Source organism: Gobio gobio (assembly GCF_949357685.1).
Source record: "Gobio gobio genome assembly, chromosome: 12".
In the NCBI taxonomy this organism is placed as follows: domain Eukaryota; kingdom Metazoa; phylum Chordata; class Actinopteri; order Cypriniformes; family Gobionidae; genus Gobio; species Gobio gobio.
This window is the reverse complement of record NC_137105.1, coordinates 12343025-12364376: the sequence shown is the minus strand read 5'-3', so window position 1 is coordinate 12364376 and position 21352 is coordinate 12343025. Positions and strand designations below refer to the sequence as shown.

General features: G+C 39.8%; 1 protein-coding gene across 2 annotated transcripts in view; it reads right to left on the bottom strand.

Annotated features, from left to right (window-relative positions):
• nkain2 (sodium/potassium transporting ATPase interacting 2) overlaps window positions 1-21352 on the bottom strand; it is a gene marked incomplete at its 3' end in the record, with an annotated part of 246288 nt that continues 224936 nt past the window's right edge. The window contains exons 6-7 of one of the 2 annotated variants that reach the window (XM_079830960.1): window positions 10715-10796; window positions 1-1760 (exon numbers count right to left, since the gene is read on the bottom strand). In XM_079830960.1, the coding sequence (XP_079687086.1) occupies window positions 1751-1760; window positions 10715-10796 (92 nt within the window). Of the gene's footprint in view, window positions 1761-10710; window positions 10797-21352 lie in introns of those variants that run through there. The other variant, XM_079830961.1, reaches the window with a different exon arrangement.

Below are 21352 nucleotides of genomic sequence, written 5' to 3'. Positions count from 1 at the left end.
GGTGCGGCTAAAATATCTTTATTAATTATCAAAGCCACTTAGCTTTGCCAGTGCAGTTCACAAGGGGTTTGATTAAACACAGCTCAGTCAGACCCTCTGTTTATGTACAGCCGTCCTGGGTGAGAGCAGATTGCCATTTATTGGAATGTTCACAGGATGTCATTTTAGGCACTTTCTCTACACCAAACCGCAGATATATGTCAACCCCACACAGTTACTAGAATCAGTTCAAGGGAAAAGATAATATACAGTGGAGAAATACATATTTCATCATCCTTTATCTGTTAAGGAAGGGGAAAATGCGTTATTCAGCTGTGTTTGGCATGGTAGTTTGACCGAAATGAAGACATTTCACGCTTTCACGCATCATCCAAGGGCTACAATATGCGCAGTATTTTAGGCGATTGAAAGTGCAGCACAAAAAGAAACTCGTTCCTTGATATTCATTCAGGAAGCCGGTTACAAAAGAAGCCATACAGCACAGAAAAATCCAGGGGAAACACCTGAACAGCTTCAGCATTTTGCGCAATTCTAACCTCTCGCACAAAAGTTGGGGAACAATTGCTTTAATTGCTTTAATTAATGATATAGAGTTATTCTTGGGTTCCTGTTACTACACAAAACAAAACGTCTTAACCCGAGTAGACTCTTCCACACACCTCCTCGCACATCACATCACTAGAAATACTGCATCTCTATCCCTATCCCCCCTCAATATGTACAGGTATATCGAAAAAGAAAGGCCCACTTACACGGCATAACAAATTATTAGTCTACTAGAAAAGAGTGAACACTGGCACACATGTTAAAAAAGGCTTAAAATAGAAAGAAGTTACAATTGGTTTTCTATTCGTTATCTTGTTAACAAGACTCAACACCGTCTTAAAAAACAACAATATTCACAAGTAACCTTTCGGAGAAAGGACAGTCGCTGTAGGCCAACTGTTACCCCTTCCAAGGTCGGCCTATGTCTAGCTGAAAGATATTAAATACGCAACAGATTTTGACACCTCATGCAAACAAATACGGCTGAATCCCATGGTGACGTCGAACGGATAAACTCATAGGTATTTTTTTAGGACTGTCGTTTAACTCCAAAAAATATGAATCTCTTAGCAGCTACTGATTTTTTACTGGTTTTTTTTTTTTCTTAACTGTTCTTGGCACTTTCAAGACGAGTACATCCAGGAGAGAGAAGAAAAACTACTTGGGTTGCAATTAAACACCGAAGGTAATCCCAATGCTTGCTTGGAATAACCCTTTGTAAACAACCGGAATAATGACTCTCCGCTCCAGTCACCGTTTGAAGGACTGGAGGACTAGATAACTAATATCATACTGACTGGCTAATGAACATTCTTTAAGTATGGATGGATTCCGTGAAAGTCAGTCAGACGCGCTGACACTATATCCACTCGGTCCATTGCACGTTTCCAAGCCTTTCTTATTGCAGATCTGTCCGTAGACATAGATGCAGTCTGCTCCTCCGTTTTGCTCTGCTAATGGCCGCAATGAGACGAGAGTCTGCTGAGGGGGTTCGGCCACACGAGGGTGCTCTCGTGCTCTGGAGGAGGAAGGGCTGGGTGTAGACAAAGAAAATCCACTCTGTTGCTCGAGTCTTTGAGGTTAAAGCGTCGGTTCCGTGTTCCTCCGACAGTCCGTAAGACACTATCATGTTAAGACATTTACGTAGAAAGACAAGTTCAAACATCAGTTCATCATGTTGATTGGCTGATAAGGCAGGTATCCTTTACTTTGACCTGTGAGAGACGAAAAACAAATGTTAAAGACTGTTCGAAACAGTATGAAAAATGATATACAGTGCATGTAATAAAACATCAGACTGACTGCTTGATTAAGGTCAGCTGAGTGAAACAAAGCATTTTTTTGTCTTGGCACAAAAAATCTCTAATATTTAGGCACATAAACAACATTAACTCTTTCCCTGTCAGCGTTTTTTATTTATTTTTTATAATTATATACCATTTTTGATCATTTTGACAAAATTTTCATAGCCCCCAGAATATTTTGTAACATGAATATCTGAACATGCAATATATCAAAAGAAAGAACAGACCCTCTGCTTTAAAAAACAAAACAAAAAAACACGTTTTATTCTTGCTTAAAGGCACAATATGCAATTTTCCCCGCTAGAGGTTGCTTGTTCGAAACAAAGACGTGGCTTGATGATGCCTGGATTTTGCGGCATCATGGGAGTTGTTGTCTTCAACTCTACAGCCGATGGAAAAGAACCCAACGGAACTCGGGCAGAAATCCTATTCATGGATGAATGTATTAAAGAATTAAATGTATTAAAGATTTATTAATGTTATTGTAGTATGAAGCAGGGTGTGGCTGAAAGCCGTTGGAGTGGAACGAACAATTGCTGGAGCGATTGCTAATGAGAAACAAGCGTGAAACATGGCTTGAGAGCAGTGGAGCTTTTATTATGCCGCAGATGACCACTTCCGCTTCTTCCGCTGATGCATATGTGGGGTAACGCAGCGCTGTTTGGTCATATTAGATACATTTGAGTGTGTTGAAAGTTATGTTATAATGCTTCTCTGTGCGTTCACTCGCTGGCTACTATGAGACATATAGATGGATATTAGGCATGGTAAAACATGGTACGCGCAGTAAATCAAGAAAACAAGATTTAAACAATAAGACTATGTTGAGCTATATAAAAATCGTTTTTTCTGCAGATGAATGTATCCAAACAGTTGCTCACCTGTCTAATAAAACACAATATACTAAAGCATCTTTGGTGTTTCCATGGTTTCTACAAAATAAAATCGAGGGTAACGCGGGTAGGATGTCATTGATAGATGATCTGGTTAAAATAGCTTATTTCTCTGGATTTAAACATTCTTAGAAACATTTGGGATAATGCAAGAACACAAGTATATTACATTGTTCTATTGGTTTTTGGATATTTTAATCCAAAAATCTTACATGTTGTGCCTTTAACACTTGAATGTGGGTAAGTTTTATTTAAAAAAAAGCAACATTTTGAGCAAAAAGCTGAGAACTAATGAATTCAGAATGATGATCAAAACATAGATTGAGTAGATAGAGTCCATCAACACCCCCAAAGCCTGTACATTCCTATATCTCTTTGTGGGTTCGACATTTAATTCAGCAACATTAGGCAGTTTTGATTTATATGCTGTTTCACGAGTTCACACTTACATATAATTCATAGAGTAAATTTAATGCGTATTTGGCGTGCTGTCCGGGGGGAGGGCTTCGAGCTCGGTCTTTGGCCCGAACCCAGAGTACCCCCCGTATGTAAGTGGTTAGAACTAAAAGAGCAGAAACGTGGAGAAGGGGTGGTGGAGGGATGCTGATGAACTGTCAACAAAATGGAGGTGAGACGGCTGCGTATATATACACCTCTTTGTTGATTAGCTGAGTACTCTCCACCTGTGTCAATTATCTGAACGTGCTCCTCCCGAACTTTGTTTAATAAAACATCATTTAATGTTGATGATCGCGTTATTTTACATATGCATCTGCTGCTAACGTATGCTATCCCTTGTTTCTGCTTCTTCTTCACTTCATCTTTTGATGATGAGATTCAGTACTCTTTCAGAAGATGTGTCATAGCTCCCTCTACTGAATAACAGTATAAACACGGAAAGCCGGAAATTTCCATCAATGGCAGGGAAGCGTTGTCTCATAAATTACGGAAATATCTGTCAATGGCGGGGGAAAAGTTCAAATGTATGAATGACTGCATTAGCTAACAGAATATCAAAGCAAAAGGTATTACTATTAAAAAAACACACACAACAAATGCTTTTGAATGGCAATTTCATTGTACAGTTTGTGTTTAGTGTAGCATGCAAACAGATCCCGGATTAAACCCCATTTTAATATGTGATTTTTTAAAAATGTGTAATGTTTTTTGCAAAAGACCATCTTTGATTTGTTTGTTTTTTTGAGGGGAAGTCATATTTTGAGTGGCACGAGTCTCTGCCACAGCATATTAAGTAAACCATTTTTACTACTAACAATCAAAGATACATTTGGAATACAATATTTTTTGGGAAACTTTAAAAAGTGCTCTCTCAGTTAGAATGAGAAGGATGCAAAAGGATGCTGAACACAATCACATCAAGGCAAAGCACATTATTAAATATATTATTAAACAAAGACAAAAAATATCTGGATACTTTCTGGATGTCAAATGCTAGTGGGAGTTGTGATGTGAAGCACACATGTGGTTACACTTATAGTTAATTGGCAGATAACACTTTGATACTTTGAATCTAATGCAGTGAAATTCATACATTAAAGGGCCCCTTTTATGCTTGTTCGGATATTCCCTTTCATGTAGTGTGTAATACAGCTGTTTGTGAATGTAAAAGGTCTGCAAAGTTCCAAAGATCAAAGTGCCCAATAAACGGAGTTATTGTCTCCTAAAAGAAAGAACCAATTCTGAACTGAATGAAATTAGTCGACAGTAATTCCGCTCTCACTTTCTGCAAAAACCTGGTTTGTTACAAATTTGCTTAATGCAAGCCTATGGTTGTCATTGGCTGCCTGTGAACAATGTCTACCTTGATCCACCCTCAAACACGGTAGTTGTAGCTAAGGCCTGGAAGAGTTTGCTTCATGTTGTCGACGCGTCAAGAAGACGCTGTTTTCTGTGCTGTGGAAGCAGATTCACCTCACATACACTTCCAAAGCATGAAGACTCAGGTTTGAATTGATACGGTAAAACCAACACCATTGTTACTGTTCGTATCCCTGTGTATCAAGCGCTGAGGAAACCTCTGGAGCTGAAATTCAGATATGGTAAAGGGTGTTTCTTTTCTTACACACGCGTAAAACAGTAGACCAATCACAACAGACTAGGCCGTCTGACCAATCAGAGCAGAGTAGGCTCTCGGGAAGGAGGGGTTTAGAGAGACGAATCCTTTATCGAACCGTTTCAGACACTGCGAAAAAAGCAATGCAGCGATGTGGTTTATGAGAAAATTAAAGTATTTTTTGATGCATCTAAACCTAGGAGACCGTCAAAACCAAACGAGTAACCTTTAAAATTGCATACTATGTGTGATCTGTAAGTCCAAGTACTTTTTAGAGCCACTGTAGGCCTACACTGTAAGATCCTGGATACAGGCGGCCGAAATGAGCTTTCTCCGCAGGGTGGCTGGATGCTCTCTTAGAGATAGGGTGAGAAGCTCTGTCACTCAGGAGGAGCTCAGAGTAGAGCCGTTGCTCCTCCACATTGAGAGGAGCCAGCTTTCGGATGCCTCCTGGACGCCTTCCCGGGGAGGTGTTCCGGGCACGTCCCACCAGGAGGAGACCCCGGGGAAGACCTAGAACACGCTGGAGGGATTATGTCTCCCGGCTGGCCTGGGAACACCTCGGTATTCCCCCGGAAGAGCTGGAGGAAGTGTCTAGGGAGAGGGAAGTCTGGGCGTCTCTGCTTAGGCTGTTGCCCTGCGACCCGGTCCCGGATAAGCGGAAGATGATGGATGGATGGATGGATGGATGGATAGGCCTAATTGTGGGTTTTTTGCATTGTGTTAAAGGGCTTCTGAGTGAGTTCTATTCATTTCATTTCAGTTTTCTCATGTTGTCTTGCCCTTCTAACTAATTATTAGCTGTGACCTTTTCCACTTTTCATTATTCTATTTTTCTCCACACTGAATCTCAGAACGCACTAAACCACACACACGCACATGCTTTCACAGAAGCACGCTTAGAAAAACTCCCTGAAATATCAAAATATGCCATCTGCTTATGGATGGACCTGCCATTCAAAGCACTCCAATGCATTATGGAAAAGTGAGAGTCTGACATTTACAAAGGCAAGAGACTCATGACGTGACAGAATGATTTAGTCAGCCGGCCATGTAATAAATACAAAACACTGGCTGACAGTGAATATTCAGTGGATCTTCAATAAGACTCTTTCACCAAATAAGACTAGGGGAGCACCCGTGGGTACAGAGGGGGTACGGTTCTTTAAGAGAATAATTAATTTTCTCTGTAGTCTTTCTCTGGTTTCTATGTAATCCTCATTAATCCCAATTTTACAGCATCTGTTCCCAGAAGACGAGGATGGAGTTGCATAAAGCATTGTTACTTGTCACTGATCTAAAAGCCCATGTAATTGCACCGTTCTGCTGTAAACATTGGGCGCAGAAAATGGAAATGCATGGAGTAATGAAGCGGCACCAAAAAATATTTAATAAATATATATATAACTTCAACTTTGGTTCACTCTATGGCATTGTGGCAAGCAGCGAGGCAGAGGGACCGTGAGAACGGGACGAGGCCGGTGGTGTATGATAATGAGAGCCAGCTGCATGCCGCACCGGTCTTGTGTCTCATGGAGGAACTCGGACACATAAAAGGAGGAGCGACAACAGTGAAGGACAAGGGAAGACCGCGAATGGGACGGAGAGATTGTTGCCGTGCTCCTGGGTCGAGGTGGGGTGGCTACCGTCCGAGAGGGAGCGGAGGAGTCGGCGGCGTTTGCCGTGGGCCGGAGCCTGCTGCCGTCCGCCATGATGGGGTGGAGCAGGGACCGCGGGACTCACTTCCGGCTGCCCTCAGCTGGAGGAGCCATTGCCGAGGAAGAGCCTCTCGGCTGGCTAAAGACCGAGCGCCAGTGTGTCCGGTAACTGGACCAAGATTTTTTTCTCCTCTCTCCCCACTCTCGTCATGCTTCCGGCTCCTTTTCTGCGGCCTGCAAGGGCCGATAGGGGTATGTGGCAAGCAGCGAGGCCGAGGGGCTGTGAGAACGGGACGAGGGCGGTGGAGAGTGATAATGAGCGGCAGCTGCGGAGGAGCTCGGACGCATTAAAAGGAGGAGCGACGACAGTGAAGGACGAGAGAGGACAAGGCCTGGACTTTATGTTGTGTTTTGTTCATGTTTTACTATGTGTGTGCTCGTGGCAGCCGTCCGTGAGGAGGCTGCTGCTTTTACTTTCATTTTGTTTATTTTAAGGTTAAAGTTTGTTGAACGTTCTCCGGTTCCCGCCTCCTTCTTCACATAACAACATACCGTTACAGGCATCATCTAAAGTCGTCTTTGGCCTGTGGGTGAGATCAGCCCAACTGATGTGAAAACATATGGCGGGGGTCCAAATGTGCCTGTCACTAGTTTTGGCACACAAGTGACACTGACGGCAAAATACCAGCCGGAACATTCCCCGCCATCCTCCAGGGAAGGAAGGACACAGCTGAGCTGCCCAGTGCCACAGTCCAGACACAGGAAAAAAAGCTGACTGGAATCCTGGCAGTGACATGCGATCAGAAAGTAGACCCCATATGGATTTAAATAGCAAGGGACTGAGTTGATTTACCAATAATACAGACTTATAGTTTGTCACATTAAGGTTTCCCTTGAGGAAGCTTGTGAAGAAATAATCCAGAAAATCACGTACTATATCATGTGTATTAAGATTTTTTGAAATATGTCACCTAGGCTGCATTTATTTGATCAAAAATACAGTACAAACTGTAATATTGGAAAATATTATTGCAATTTAAAATAACTTCTATTTTAATGTATTTAAAAATGTAATTTATTTCTTACATTTTATATTTAATATTTTTCTAAACTGTAATATTTTTTGTGGAAACCATTATGCAGTTTTTTCAGTATTCTTTGATTAATAGAAAGTTCGAAAGAATAGTATTTATTTGAAATGGATGTTTTCTTGTAGCAATCGTAACACTTTACGATAAGGTTTAATTTGTTGACATTAGTAAACTGCATTAGTCTTTTCTTCATTAGTCAAACTTAATTTCTACATTTACGAATACATTTTTAAAGTTAAAATTGTTTCACCATGAAATCAAAAAGGTTTTTTGGCTTTAGCCTTAAAGGAACACTCCACTTTTTTTGAAAATAGGCTCATTTTACAAGTCCCCTAGAGTTAAATAGTTGAGTTTTACCGTTTTTGAATCCATTCAGCCGATCTTTGTATCTGGCGGTAGCACTTTTAGCATAGCTTAGCATATATCATTGATTCTGATCAGTCCATTAGCACCTCATTCAAAAAATGACCAAAGACACTTTCAATATTTTTCCTATTTAAAACTTGACTCTTCTACAGTTACATCGTGTGCTAAGACCAACTGAAAATGAAAAGTTGCGATTTTCTACACCTATATGGCTAGGAACTACTTTCTCATTCCTGATTAATAGTCGCGGATCTTCGTGGCAGTACCATGGCTGCAGCAGCGCAATGATATTACAGCGCCTGAAAGTAGCCCCCAGCTAGGTAACTTTCAATGTGACCGGCACTAAGTTCGTGTAGTTGCAGAGAAAGTTTCAGGCTTGCAGCCGACAAATTGTGTTGTGGATCTACCTGTGTGATTAGCCATGGTTCTGTGTGTTGTAAAGGGCTGTGATTGTAAGTCGAAGGTGTAGCCCATACAACCACCATGTTTCACAGAATACCAACGAATCATTGCACCGCTGCAGCCATGGTACGGCCGCGAAGATCCGTGACTATTACGCAGGAATGAGAAAGTAGTTCCTAGCCATATAGGTGTAGAAAATCGCAACTTTTCATTTTCAGTTTGTCTTAGTACACAATGTAACTGTAGAAGAGTCAAGTTTTAAATAGGAAAAATATTGAAAGTGTCTTTGGTCATATTTTGAATGAGATGCTAATGGACTGTTTAGAATCAATGATGTATGCTAAGCTATGCTAAAAGTGCTACCACCAGATACAAAGATTGGCTGAATGGATTCAAAAACGGTAAAACTCAACTATTTAACTCTAGGGGACTTGTAAAATGAGCCTATTTTCAAAAAAAGTGGAGTGTTCCTTTAAGGTAATCTATTTGGAAGATATAAGCATTCAAAACTTCCAGTCTTTCACTGGAACAACGATTTTGATGACATCATGCTGCACTTCAGCTTCTCATCAGATTTTCTGTCCAATCAATTGCTCTCTAGAATCTGAATCCCATCCCCTATATTATAAACTGAAGCTGCAGTGAAAAACGGTCACTTGTTCACACATTTACAATATTCTACATGGTGAATGGCACATAGTCAGTGTCGCCACTCCCACCACGCGCATCATGCGCTGCACGTAGGGCACCAAGTGCTCAGGGGGGCACCACAAGAAAATGCTCTCTCCATGCAGATTAACGCATTAACTAATGTTAACAAATTAACCCTTACTGTAAAGTGTTTCCAATATAAAAGTCAATTTTGATCAATTGAATGCATACTTGCTGAATAAATTTTTTTTTAATATTTGAAAAAATACTAGTGTTCAAAAGTTTTTGAGAAGTGGAATACATGTATTATTATTTTTCCAATTAATTTAAATATATTCACATAATAATATGGTTCATGATTCATCTGTGCACTTTATTCTCAATTTCTTCTTTTTTAAAATGTGTACAAATAAAATAATAATTCATAATGATTCATCAAAATGTAAATTTTCTTCAAAATGTTTAAAAATAAAATAAAATAAACGTTTCAGTTTTTAGTACATTGTTGTCGTGTAAACGTATCCTTTAGTTTTAGTGAACTATAAGTACCCTGGCTAAAAGTGAAGTGTATCATCTCAAATCCACCCCCATCTTCCATTGACTGGACAAATAGATCACCAGTGTTGCTATAGCAGCTGGTTTAATGTTTTGATAGTTCTTGTATTTAAATGTGTGAGGAAATCAACCTACGAATGGCTTACTTAAAGCTGTCCACATTAAAGACATTTACTGTCTTTAAGAGTATTTTTGTGAATGGGTGGCAGACTAGAGTATAAAACAGATCTGCTGCATAGTTTTATTGCATTTTCCTAATTTTCAGTAACTCCTCCAAACCCTCCTTTAGAGCAGTTTGGTCTTCCATCAAAGAGCTGTCTCTATATAAATCATTGGCCTAAGCTTTGATCACATTGCTGTCTCACCTTCTGGCATAATGGAGTGCATTGTGGACATAAAGGCTGACTCTATAGAACACAATCACCAATAGATCAGTGTCAATAAGCCAAATCCTCTTAAATCTCCCAACGATCACCCAGTCCCACCTCTGAGCATTCAACTACTTCCTCATAAACATTTAAGCTGCCAACAGAGACTAAGCAAACAGATCACCTCCCCTAATATTGACCTAAGCTATTATCCCAGCCAGACTGACAATGATATTATTTCTTAGAGATGTTCCGCTAGAGATACTCCTATGGGTTTTGTTTTGCTCCTGGTCTGTCACGGACCGCCTCTCATAAAACCGCTTCGCAGTATGTCCAGCATGTCGAACAGAGAGTGTTGTGCACCCAGACACAAGCACAAACACATGAGAGCACAAGAGTCTACAGACGACAGCTTCAGCACAAAACGCTTGGGTCATTATACATTATTTACATTTTGCTGTGATATTCTAATCTGTAAAAGTTATTCAAAAAAAAAAGAAAAAAAGATTTTTGTTCAGTGACATAAGAAATAAAATTAGGATGTATTCATTCGACAAAATCATGCGTTTGTCAATAACATGATATACATTTTTGATTGTTTTATTTGACAGACAGACAGACAGACAGACAGATGATAGATAGATAGATAGATAGATAGATAGATAGATAGATAGATAGATAGATAGATAGATAGATAGATAGATAGATAGATAGATAGATAGATAGATAGATAGATAGATAGATAGATAAGATTGACTGTGTGCAAAAAATTATGTTTGCTTTGCATTTGTGTTTGTGATACTTACATGTACATTGGTTGTAGTTGCAAATGTGATGTCTTCTGTGGCCCTTGGTAACCGTATGAATCAAACCCTCCTATAAAGTCAACTAAAGAAATGAGAGAGAAAGAGGAAAATAGGGGAAGAAAGAGAGGATTATTAAAGGGCTCATGAATTGAGAAATCAACTTTTCATCCAGCCTTTGATATATAAAAGTTCATCGTGATATAAGAATATCCTTTAAGTTTCAGAGCTGAAAACTTCCTTGTTAGTCAAAGAAAAGCTTTTATTGACACCAGGCCCAGAAGAAGAGAGATCTCAGAATATGCCAACCCTTGACGTCATCGTGTGGTGAAACACCGCCTCAAGCCCGCCCACTGACCCGTGGAGCTAAACTGATCGCGCCACCGAGCAATAAACATGCCGAAGATAGCAAGATATTGCGCTGTGCCTGGTTGTGGAAGAACACAGTTGCTGCATAAGCTTCCTTCGGATTGTAATATTAGTAATGTGTGGTTGAACTTTATTTTTAAAGCTACACTGTGTGATATTTTCCCCCATCTAGCGGTTAAAAGGTATATGGCCATCCAGTGAATATTAGTTTCTCTTCCTCTCAATTCCGATTTCGTTTTAACTCCTACGGTGGCCGATTTAGTCCAAGATTAATATGGCTTCCAGTTCGACCTCGTCCACATTCGACACAGTGCCATCGAGTGTTAAAACGCGAAAGGCGAAGCTTGAATTTACGGGTATGTCCCTCTTTGGCTGATGTATTTTCAAGATGGAGGGGCAACATGGCGACCGGCATTCGAACCCCTCACCCGTATGTATTTTCAATGGCATATTATAAATTTACGAGAATACTTTATTACTTTAAATAAGTAAATATAAATTAATGAGCACATATATTTTTGAAAGAACTAAGTGTTTTTAGCTAAGAATAAACTAAAAAGGTTACACAGTGTAGCTTTTAATGAAGTTCCAGTTCATGTGCGCAAGACATTGCACGTTTGTTCGCTTCATTTCACAGCGGAATTGTTTGTAAACGAGATACAGGTCGAGACTGGATTTGCAGACATATTGAGATTAAAATACAATGCCGTGCCTTCTATATTGGATCTGACAGGAACGGTGAAACACACTTATGTGAGAAAAACATGTGTTTTATATGTGATAGTATTGCATTGTTACAGATCGTTTGATATCTACTGATTATGTTGCGGAAGTTTTGAACATGCTGATTTGTCTGCAGTGAAGTTTTGCTGATGCACGTGCTTGGCTTGTGTGTGTGTGTGTTAGTGATGCGCGGTTTGCAGATATATCCACAGATCGGGCGGGCCAAGTAATAAAAAATAACATTCATATTAATTGAGGGTGGATGAGAGATAAATAATTGTGTTTTTTTGATAAAGACATTTTGCGAGCCCTGTGGGCGGATTCCGGTTGCCGTTTCTCCACGTTGGAAGTTTTCAAAACAATTCCCCACATGTACTGACGGGGGAGCCGAAACTCATTATTATGCAAAACTGTTATCCAATCATAGCAGTGGCCGTTTACTTCCAAGTCTTCAGTGCGGCACACCCATAAAAACCGAGCATTCCAGGAGAGAGGCTCAAAACCAGGAAAAAAAAAAAAATAGAAAATAGAAAATAGCCTATTACTTATTCATTGTGATGTTTTTAAATGTAAAAACCACGCCAAACGTAATAACTTGACCTCAGAAAACAGTATTAATAATAAAAAAAAGCCAGTTCATGACACCTTTAAATGCTTTTAAGGGTGCTTTTTTCATTCATTCAAATGAGCACCTTTTGATTATCTATCCCATGTGTGTCAGCGTGATAATCATGTGTAGTGGATGATCAGCGACCGGACCCTCTATGAGACTGATATCTTTTGAGGCCGGCTTGTGGCACGCTGCCGGCTGGATAATATGAAAGGCAAACTGACAGGATTACCCCCCAGCCCCTCTGCGAGGGCTTTCCACAAAGATGCAAAGGTAATAAAGTGTGTGATAAAGATCCAGGCTTTGGAAATCCAAGGCTGTTTCTTAGACCAACGAACACAGGAGATAAGCTGCGGAATTAGCAGAGAGCTTTTCTCGTGCATCCCAAATAGAAGAGACTGGGACGATTATCATTTTGATGATAGATTTTAGGGGGCATATACCTACAAATCCCCTAATCCACATTGGCCACATTGTGGAATTAGACCTTTGTCCTGATCAGTGTTATCTGGGGACCCGCAGAGGTCAGTCTTCACTTCTAGCGAGACACTGTTCGCATTTTACCCTCTCATCATATGCAGTCAAACCAAAACTTCAACATTTTCTAACATTATCACAGTTTATTCACTATAGTTTAGAAAATGGTAATAAAATATGACAAGAACTCACAGTTAACCTGAAACAAATTAATCTTGATAATGTGAGATAATTTTGATAGAAAGGTATGTAATGGATTACAATCAACCAATCAGCTGTCAGATGTTAAATTTAAGTACCCAATTAGATAATAGGTCAACCAATTTAGGTCAACCAATTACCAAGCAATGCTTCATTTTGTTCAGTCTGTGGTGTAAAAGGTCGCATTAGCAATTAAAGAAAAAAACACTTAAGCAAAACATGCTCAGGTCAAAGTGTCTGAATAATTTTGGTCCAACAATTTTACTGGTAGTCCACTGAACAGTTTACTTTATTTTGCTATTCTCACTTACATACATTAACTATAGTGTCCTCCACCCAACAGTTAAAAACTACAGTATATCTGGTGTCTGAATAATTTTTGGTTTGACTGTATTTGTGTTATCTGAGCTTAATTTGATTAATCAACATTTCATGTAATTAATTATGTAATTTCTTTAAATTGTTTGACAGCCCTAAACAATATTTTCATTCAATAGCAGAAATAAGTATAAAAGAATTTGTCATGTAAAAAATTTTATTGTCATGTTTTTTTTTCAAAAAAGTTCAAAAAGTTCAGATTTGGTTGAAATAGTCCTTTAGAACCATCATTCACATTAAACCACAGGTTAAGTTTCCTTTTTAGATCGCTTTAACTTAACTCTTCCCTCATAATTCATCACATTATTCATTTGTATGTGACGTAAAAACCTTTATATACTAAAACCGTACAAAAGTTTAGAGTCTGTAAGATTTTTATGAAAGAAGTCTCTCAAGCTCACCAAGGCAGCATTTATCAGATGGAAATTAAAATAAAGTCAGTAATATTGTGAAATAGTATTGCAATTTAACAGTTTTCTATTTTAATATATTTTAAATGGGTTAAGAAGACATGGATTTTTTCCCCAAATTCAATTATGCTCCTTGAGGCTCACTTATAATGTTAAAAATGTTTTTTGCACACAAAAACAAATATATGCTATTTGTGGAAAAACTATTATTTTCAACCCTCATTCTTACTCCTACTTGTCTGAAATGATCTGTTTTTAATGGGCTGCTCCTTTAAGGCTTGTCATTAAACGCCACTGTTACTATCCATATAAAACCGTCAATTACAGACAAAGCATTATGTGATCATTTCCTTATGGTTTGATGCAGCTGCTGTCAGCTTCAATATAGCTGACTGTTTTATCTGTCAATAAAAGTTTCTTTGCAAACTCTCCATTACACGGTGACTCCTTTACAAAACAATTTACAGTCAAATACTCCAAACAAACATATAATCCTCCGATGCGATCCATGACACCATTAAAAATAACGTGGAGTATGATAGAAGCTGAATGCGCATCTGTATAATGTATATCCAGTGTAGACAGTGTCAGTGATTATAATGGGCTCTACTTGACTTTGACGCAACGTGCACATCTGGTGTAGGCAAGTTTCAGCGTTAAGCGACTGAACGCCATAGTGCGATGATGTAAAACTATTGGTCAATGACCGGCATATTTGTAACCCCTCCTGTTCGAACCGCCCGTTCCAAGCGGGATTCGAACCCTGGTCCACCGGCATTGAGAGTCGGACGCTCTAACAAGGAGGTTAAAGGCTGCAACCTCTAGCGCCAGTTGAGGAGGAGGTTTACTCGCACAGCAACTACTAGCTGGCCTCAGTTACATATGCAAATGTATTTGCCCTTGTGACTTCACAAATCCTACAATATTCAAAGGAGCGTTTTTGTGGCTTGCAAAAATAAATACTTTGTTTACAATGAGGAGGAAGTTTTAAAGGGTAAGTTCACCCAAAAGTGAAGCAAAGTGATGCGTTTTTGTAAGAAAAATATCCATAATTATAACTTTATAAACTGTAATCACTAGCTTCCGGTAATGTCCGTCCGCACGTTCACAAGAGAGTCGGCGTGCGGCGGCGTAGCGTAAGCTTAGGTAAGAGTAGACTCCTCTCGTGGTTCAAACAAATAGGGCTGGGCAACAAACTGAAGCGCCTCCAACATTTCTCTTTAAAAATTGTTGTTTTAGACTTCTAATTCGTGACCGGTGTTTTGTTTTGTTCTATCCTCTGCGCTTGCGTGTTCGTCAATACATCATGCGTCAGGTCAGAGGTCACTCTTCGGCCGAAACTCGACTCACGTACGGCCGTTACCGGAGGCCAGTAATTTTAGGTTATAAAGTTATAAATATGGATATTTTTCTAACAAAAACGCCTCGCTTTGCTTCAGAAGGCCTTTATTACTTTTATGATGGATGGATGAATGGCTGAGCTTTTTTGAAAAGGTACCATTCACTCCCATTATAAAGCTTGGAAGAGCCAGTATATATTTTTTTAATATAACTCAGATTGTGTTTGGTTGAAAGAATAAAGTCATATACAAGTAAATTATGGGATAATTTTCATTTTTGGGTGAACTAAGCCTTAAAGGGGTGGTAAACCACGATTTCACTATTCTAACTTTAGCTAGCGTGTAATGTTGCTGCTAGAGCATAAACAACATCTGCAAAGTTACAACGTTCAAAGTTTAAAGCAAAGGGAGATATTTGCTTTTAAAGAAATCAGTTTCTAAGAACTACAGCAAACGGCCAGTAGGCGACTACAGACATTCCTCCAGGGCTTGCTGACATCACCAGGCTCAATATTTACATAAACCCCTCCTCCGAGAATATTAAATAAGGGGGGGTGAGGCCATTTTGTATCGCGGCGCTGTTGTGGTTAGTAGGCTGGAGTGTTGTTGCCGCGATGCCAAGGAAACGCTGTTATTTTCATCCGGATTGCAGGTCTGGGGTACTTGCTCTGTTCAGCCTTCATAGGGACGGGGGTGCGTTGCAGAGCGTTTAACATACAGCATGTTATATGCACGTGTGTTTGAGTCAGCGGGGAATCAGGCGCGCGCAGGGCTCCCTGCAGAGGAGATCTAACATCTAAGCACATCTAACAGAGGAAAACATCCACCGTCTTCGCGATTTCAATGCCAGATTTGCACAACGTCAGCTGCGTGAAAAAAACACTGCCGGTGCGTGGATGCATGACGCGCGCGCTGCACATTTCACGGAGGACAACACAAACTTCCACAAACTTCGCGAGTTCAATACAGGATATGCACAACGGCTTGTCCTGAAAGCTGGATTTACAAACAGAAGCTGTTCACGGGCCACAACCTGTAAGTCTGATTTATTTTTCATCGATGTGTTTTCCTGTAATAGGTTGTAGCAAGGAAGTAAACAGATGACAGCGCTGTTCTGCAAACCAGTCTGTTAAATGCTCATTCATACTTAACGATATCCGACGAACATCTAACGTTACAAACATTAACGTTAAAATCTCAACAGCGAACCTGGCATTAGTGTAAACGATTCTTTGATTAGAGCTTTTATGTATTGTTTATCTTCAGGCATGCTAAACATGGTTCTGTGTGTGATTTGGCTAACTTACTAGTTAAAGCCAGTGCTTAGTGTTCGTTTTGGGTTAGTTCTTGCGACAGATATTTGGCTATAATCGTTCTAAAAATACAAAAGTTAAAGTGCCATTCAGTAGCAATCATTATAGATCCGCAGTCTTTACTCTCGAGGACTGAACAGGTTCTGCTCGATCATCTTCACTCAAATGTTCTGGGTCTGATTCGAGCTCATATGGTTTTATTGACGCCGTTGTTTCTAATACTGAACAGCCTCCGGTAAGGGGCGTGGCGTTTCCGACGTGCACTGCGGTTAGCGAATCACAACACACTGGGCCAGCTAACCAATCTGAGCCCACTGCGTATTTTTGAGGGACTGGCTTCATACAACCCGGAAAGCATCAGGCCGTTTTACAAGGAGGGACAGAGCAGTGTAGAATAAAGGTCAAATATATGACAAATAAGGCAATTTTTTTTAAAACGAAGCATGAACACATGTTACAGTGCACCCCACAAACACAGCCAAGCCTTCAAAAGAATGTGTTTTACCACCCCTTTAAAGCTATCAAACTTGCAGGTTGTTTTAATGGTACAAAGACCTCTTATATGTCAATAGAGCAAGTCAAGTTGATTTCTCATGTCATAACCCCTTTAAAATGTAAATTACTGCTATGATTGCAAAGTTGCCATTACTCCACTCTTCAGTGTGACTTAATGCATTTTCGCTGAATAAATGTATTCGTTTCTAAAAAAAAAAAAACATCTTACTGACCCCAAACTTTTACATGTTAGGGCATATAAAAAAAAATACACATATCAAAGAGAAAATTAAGCTACGCTGCACTTCAGAACATTCCCATGTTAATGTCCTTTACATAAATATGTCTGCAGGGGGTAAATGTTAAAATAGATTGCCTTGAGGCAGATACGTGCTCTTAAATAGCTCCTAAAACATTCCCCCTCCCAATGGAACAAATATCTCAAGTTGTTTTACTGCTGAAATTCCTCCTAGCTAGCCCTGCCAAGATAATAGGAAATGCTGGGATCACTGATCCAGTAATGGAGTAAAAAAAACAAAACAACAACATATAAGTACTGTCGACTGTGGGCAAGCGGACAGATCGAGGGTCTATGGGCCGCCTTGAGCTACAGCATTAGCATTCAAAGACATACAACAACCATCTCTCGACCTCAACAAAATGACTCAAATAGCTATTTATTCTGCTTTAAGCGACACATCCCAGAAAGGAGCCATTTCACTGGCACCGGCGCTGCAGGGAATTAGGCTGAGATAGACGTTTTCTCCTCACAGCCTCCATTTAGCAAAGCTTTATGAGTTTTATTGTTTTGGCTTCGCCCTTCCAAAAGCTTTTCCTCCGACAAAGGCATTTGTAAACCGCACGTGGCGCACAAAGACTATCAGCATGGATTCCCACTTCTTTGCAACCACAAAGCCTGATTGCATATCCCCAAAGGAAAGCCTTAACCTAATTTCCTTGTTCTAGATGCAAAAAGTGTTTCCCCACAACTTGTGCGCACCGACACTTCCTAATTCTCTTGCTGTTGTTTTTTCGTTCTCTCAGAGGCAGACTCATTTAAATACTGTCCTTTCTTCAAATGGGCCCTGCGACGTTACCCTTGATAGTAGCTGTAATTACGTGCGGACCTTGTTGATTGGTTTGAGCTGTTCATTACCTTTGCCGAGGTGCTTCATGTACTATATTAATTAAAGCCGTAATGGCCAATATGGCTTCCCGATTAGTGTTTCTACATGCCTCAGGGATCGAACAATCAATATCGTTCACCTGCTTGGAGGATTCAGAGCTTTAACAATTACATTCCTCTGTAGAATTTTCCTGTGCCCATCCTTGGAACGTCAACACCGCTGATAAACTCTCAACGGACACTAACATTGCCGTTCATCACGAGCGCTCCGGCAGTCACTCAAACTGCTACCCACGGACTGATTGGGAGAGACTTTCAAGAAGGATTTCCAATTACACAGATGTTCTAAATCTCTCCTGATCACTGATTGAGCCAATCAGGAACCTCATTGGACGCCGGGAGCGGTGCTGAATTATGTTTGAGGAAGTTAACCGATCAGAGTGGCGGCACAAGTTTTTGAGGTGCAAAGTTTATAGCTCATTTGACTAATCTAAGGCCAATAAACTGGATTTTGTGAGAGGATTTTTTTGCACACATTGCTTAATTGGAGAGTTTTATTCATTAGGTACTCTGAATAAGGCTATTGCACACAATCGGGAAATTTCTAGGGATTGTGATTTAAGATGCTTTTCTCCACCATATGGAAATAGATTAAAAGTACGGCCAGTTTAAAGTTAACTTTAAAGTTAAAGTTATTTGTGTGAGGAACAAACCAAAAGACATTATTTATTATTCATGCCCCATGCCGGCAAAGGCTAATGACCAGGGGTGTGCGTAACTGGTGCGCAGGAGTGCTTTCGTGGTAAAAACATAGACCGTAAAAATATATGGACGACGTGACTCCATTCTCTTCCGCTGAAGAAAAGGAAAGCCGCCGGAGGTCTGAATATGGCGCTGACATCTTGTACAGATTTGGGACGGGTCTGCGCAGTAGTGACCTCGGGACCGGAGTCTGCGCAGTAGAGAGCAGGAAGTAGAGCCGCAATATCAAAAGCCCGCCCTCAGTCTCGCAGATGCGAAACAATTCATTATGTCGGTTATGGCATCAGTTTTTAACACGAGTGTGGCAGGCTTGGGTAAAAATAAACGGTGCGCAGCAGAAAATGTGGAGGGAAGCGCTTTTGAGTACCAACATTATCTGAATTTTTTGGGACAGGGACACGTTTACTTACTGTAGTAGGATTTTTGTCCTGCAATTATCTCTGGTAAGATAGCAGTCATGATGATACGTGTGTTCATTAATTATTAGGTTCTTTGGCTGAGGTGCTATATAGCACCGCTGACTGAGGTGCTTTATTGCGCCGCTACCGTATACAGAACATGTTAAGATATGGTGCTATTAAGCACCAAAAGTGGTTCCCCTATGATTATGACCATTTTAATAAGAACCATTTTTGATAAGAACCATTTTTAGTGCCATATAGCACCCTTTATTTTTTAGAGTGAAAGTTTATCCTTTGGATGTATTTTGTCATGCCAATTTACACATTCAAACGTTTTAAACGCGGATGAAGAGGCGAAAATTTTGACTCGTGTGCTGAAGCGCGTGCACGCAGAGAGAGAGAGAGAGAGAGAGAGAGAGAGAGAGAGAGAGAGAGGGGCGTGTTTCAGACTGAGATTGAACCCTGAATTGAGCCCTCTTTTGCGTTTATTTGCGCTTGAACGGACACATACATGTCAAAATACCTGTCTCGACAAGTATTCTCTTGGTTATGTCATAAGTGAACAGTTGAGAAAAAAAAACCTGGATGTGTGTCAGTATATTTCGGTCCATGCATTCGGTCTTAAAGTCACAGTTCGCTGATCACGTGATGAGAGTAAGGAAAGATGATTGACTATGGCGGAGGATTTGTTCCGCAACAGAGCCCAAGCGTCTGATAAATGTCTTATCTTGTAGAATGCACGCTCAGCACTGCCGCTCCTCATACACAGAGTACGTGCAATTGCGAATTCGAAAGCGAAAGTAAAACGAAAGTGAGTTCCCTGATGCGCGCAAATTAGGCAACATACAATAGCCTGTCTCCCAAAATCAATGCTATCTCATGCTGGGCAGTGTAGTTGTAACCACCTCTTAGCCCTGGTCTCTGTTTGCACTCTGAATATTGAGAGAGTAGTTTGATTATGTTTGCATATACTGTATTGTTTGCACTTAATAAACTGTGTTATTTATTTTTGTAATTTATACTGTTTATATTTCCATGTTCAATTTGTGGAAAGGAGTTAAATTAGGAGGTCACACACAGTCTCAATCAGAAGTTCTGGAAGCTCATAATTCATGTACAGTAAGGTCTGCAGAGACTTAGACAAGAGAGAAGCCAGACAGTTGAGAGTTTGAGGCAAAACCTTTTACAATGCTTGTATATTGTTGTCTTTCAATGCATATGAAAATTAATATTCAGAAAGTAGAACTGAAATGACATTAATTACAAGATGATTAGTTAAAACATTTCAAAATGCACCTGCAGACTATTTTCCAGTCATGAATTTCATCATTGAGGATTTCTTAAAAATACTGTGTAAAAGTCTTGTCTCGTCTCGTGTATATATATATATATATATATATATATATGTAATTATTTAATGTTGTAATCAAATAAACTCATGAATAAATCAAATGAATGCAGCCTTAGTTAGTGAACATAAGAGACTTCTTTCAAAAGCATTATTTTTCAATGCATTCAAAAGCATTAAAAAATAATATATATATGGATCACGCTCTGGCTTGGACCAACATCCCAATGAACTCATGCATAAAACTCGTATAATATCCTGCACTAATAGACCATCATGCTACCCTGGAAGTATTCTGCCACAGGGCTCCCTCTCCATGATCTTAACGTGTAGTGAAGGCACTTCGTTTAATGAGAGGCTGGCCCTCCAAATACGGCCATGCTTAATTACATACAGAATGAAGTTTAATGATTCTGATTACTCTAATTATGAAATGATAAAATGCACTGAAAATACAAGACAAAGAAGGGGGATTCCAAATAACAAATTAACAGCCGCACGTATACTTTTTACAGGCATCTCTCTCGGTTTTAGTTGCTTGGTGATGAGGGAATGATGAGAACAGGGAAAATAAGGATTGACTCTGCAAGAGAACAACAGTATTGATCTTGTATGCCAGTGTTAGGCTACATATCCTTTGTTATTGTTGCTATATTCCTCAAAAGGCTCTCCCAAGAAAATGCTACAA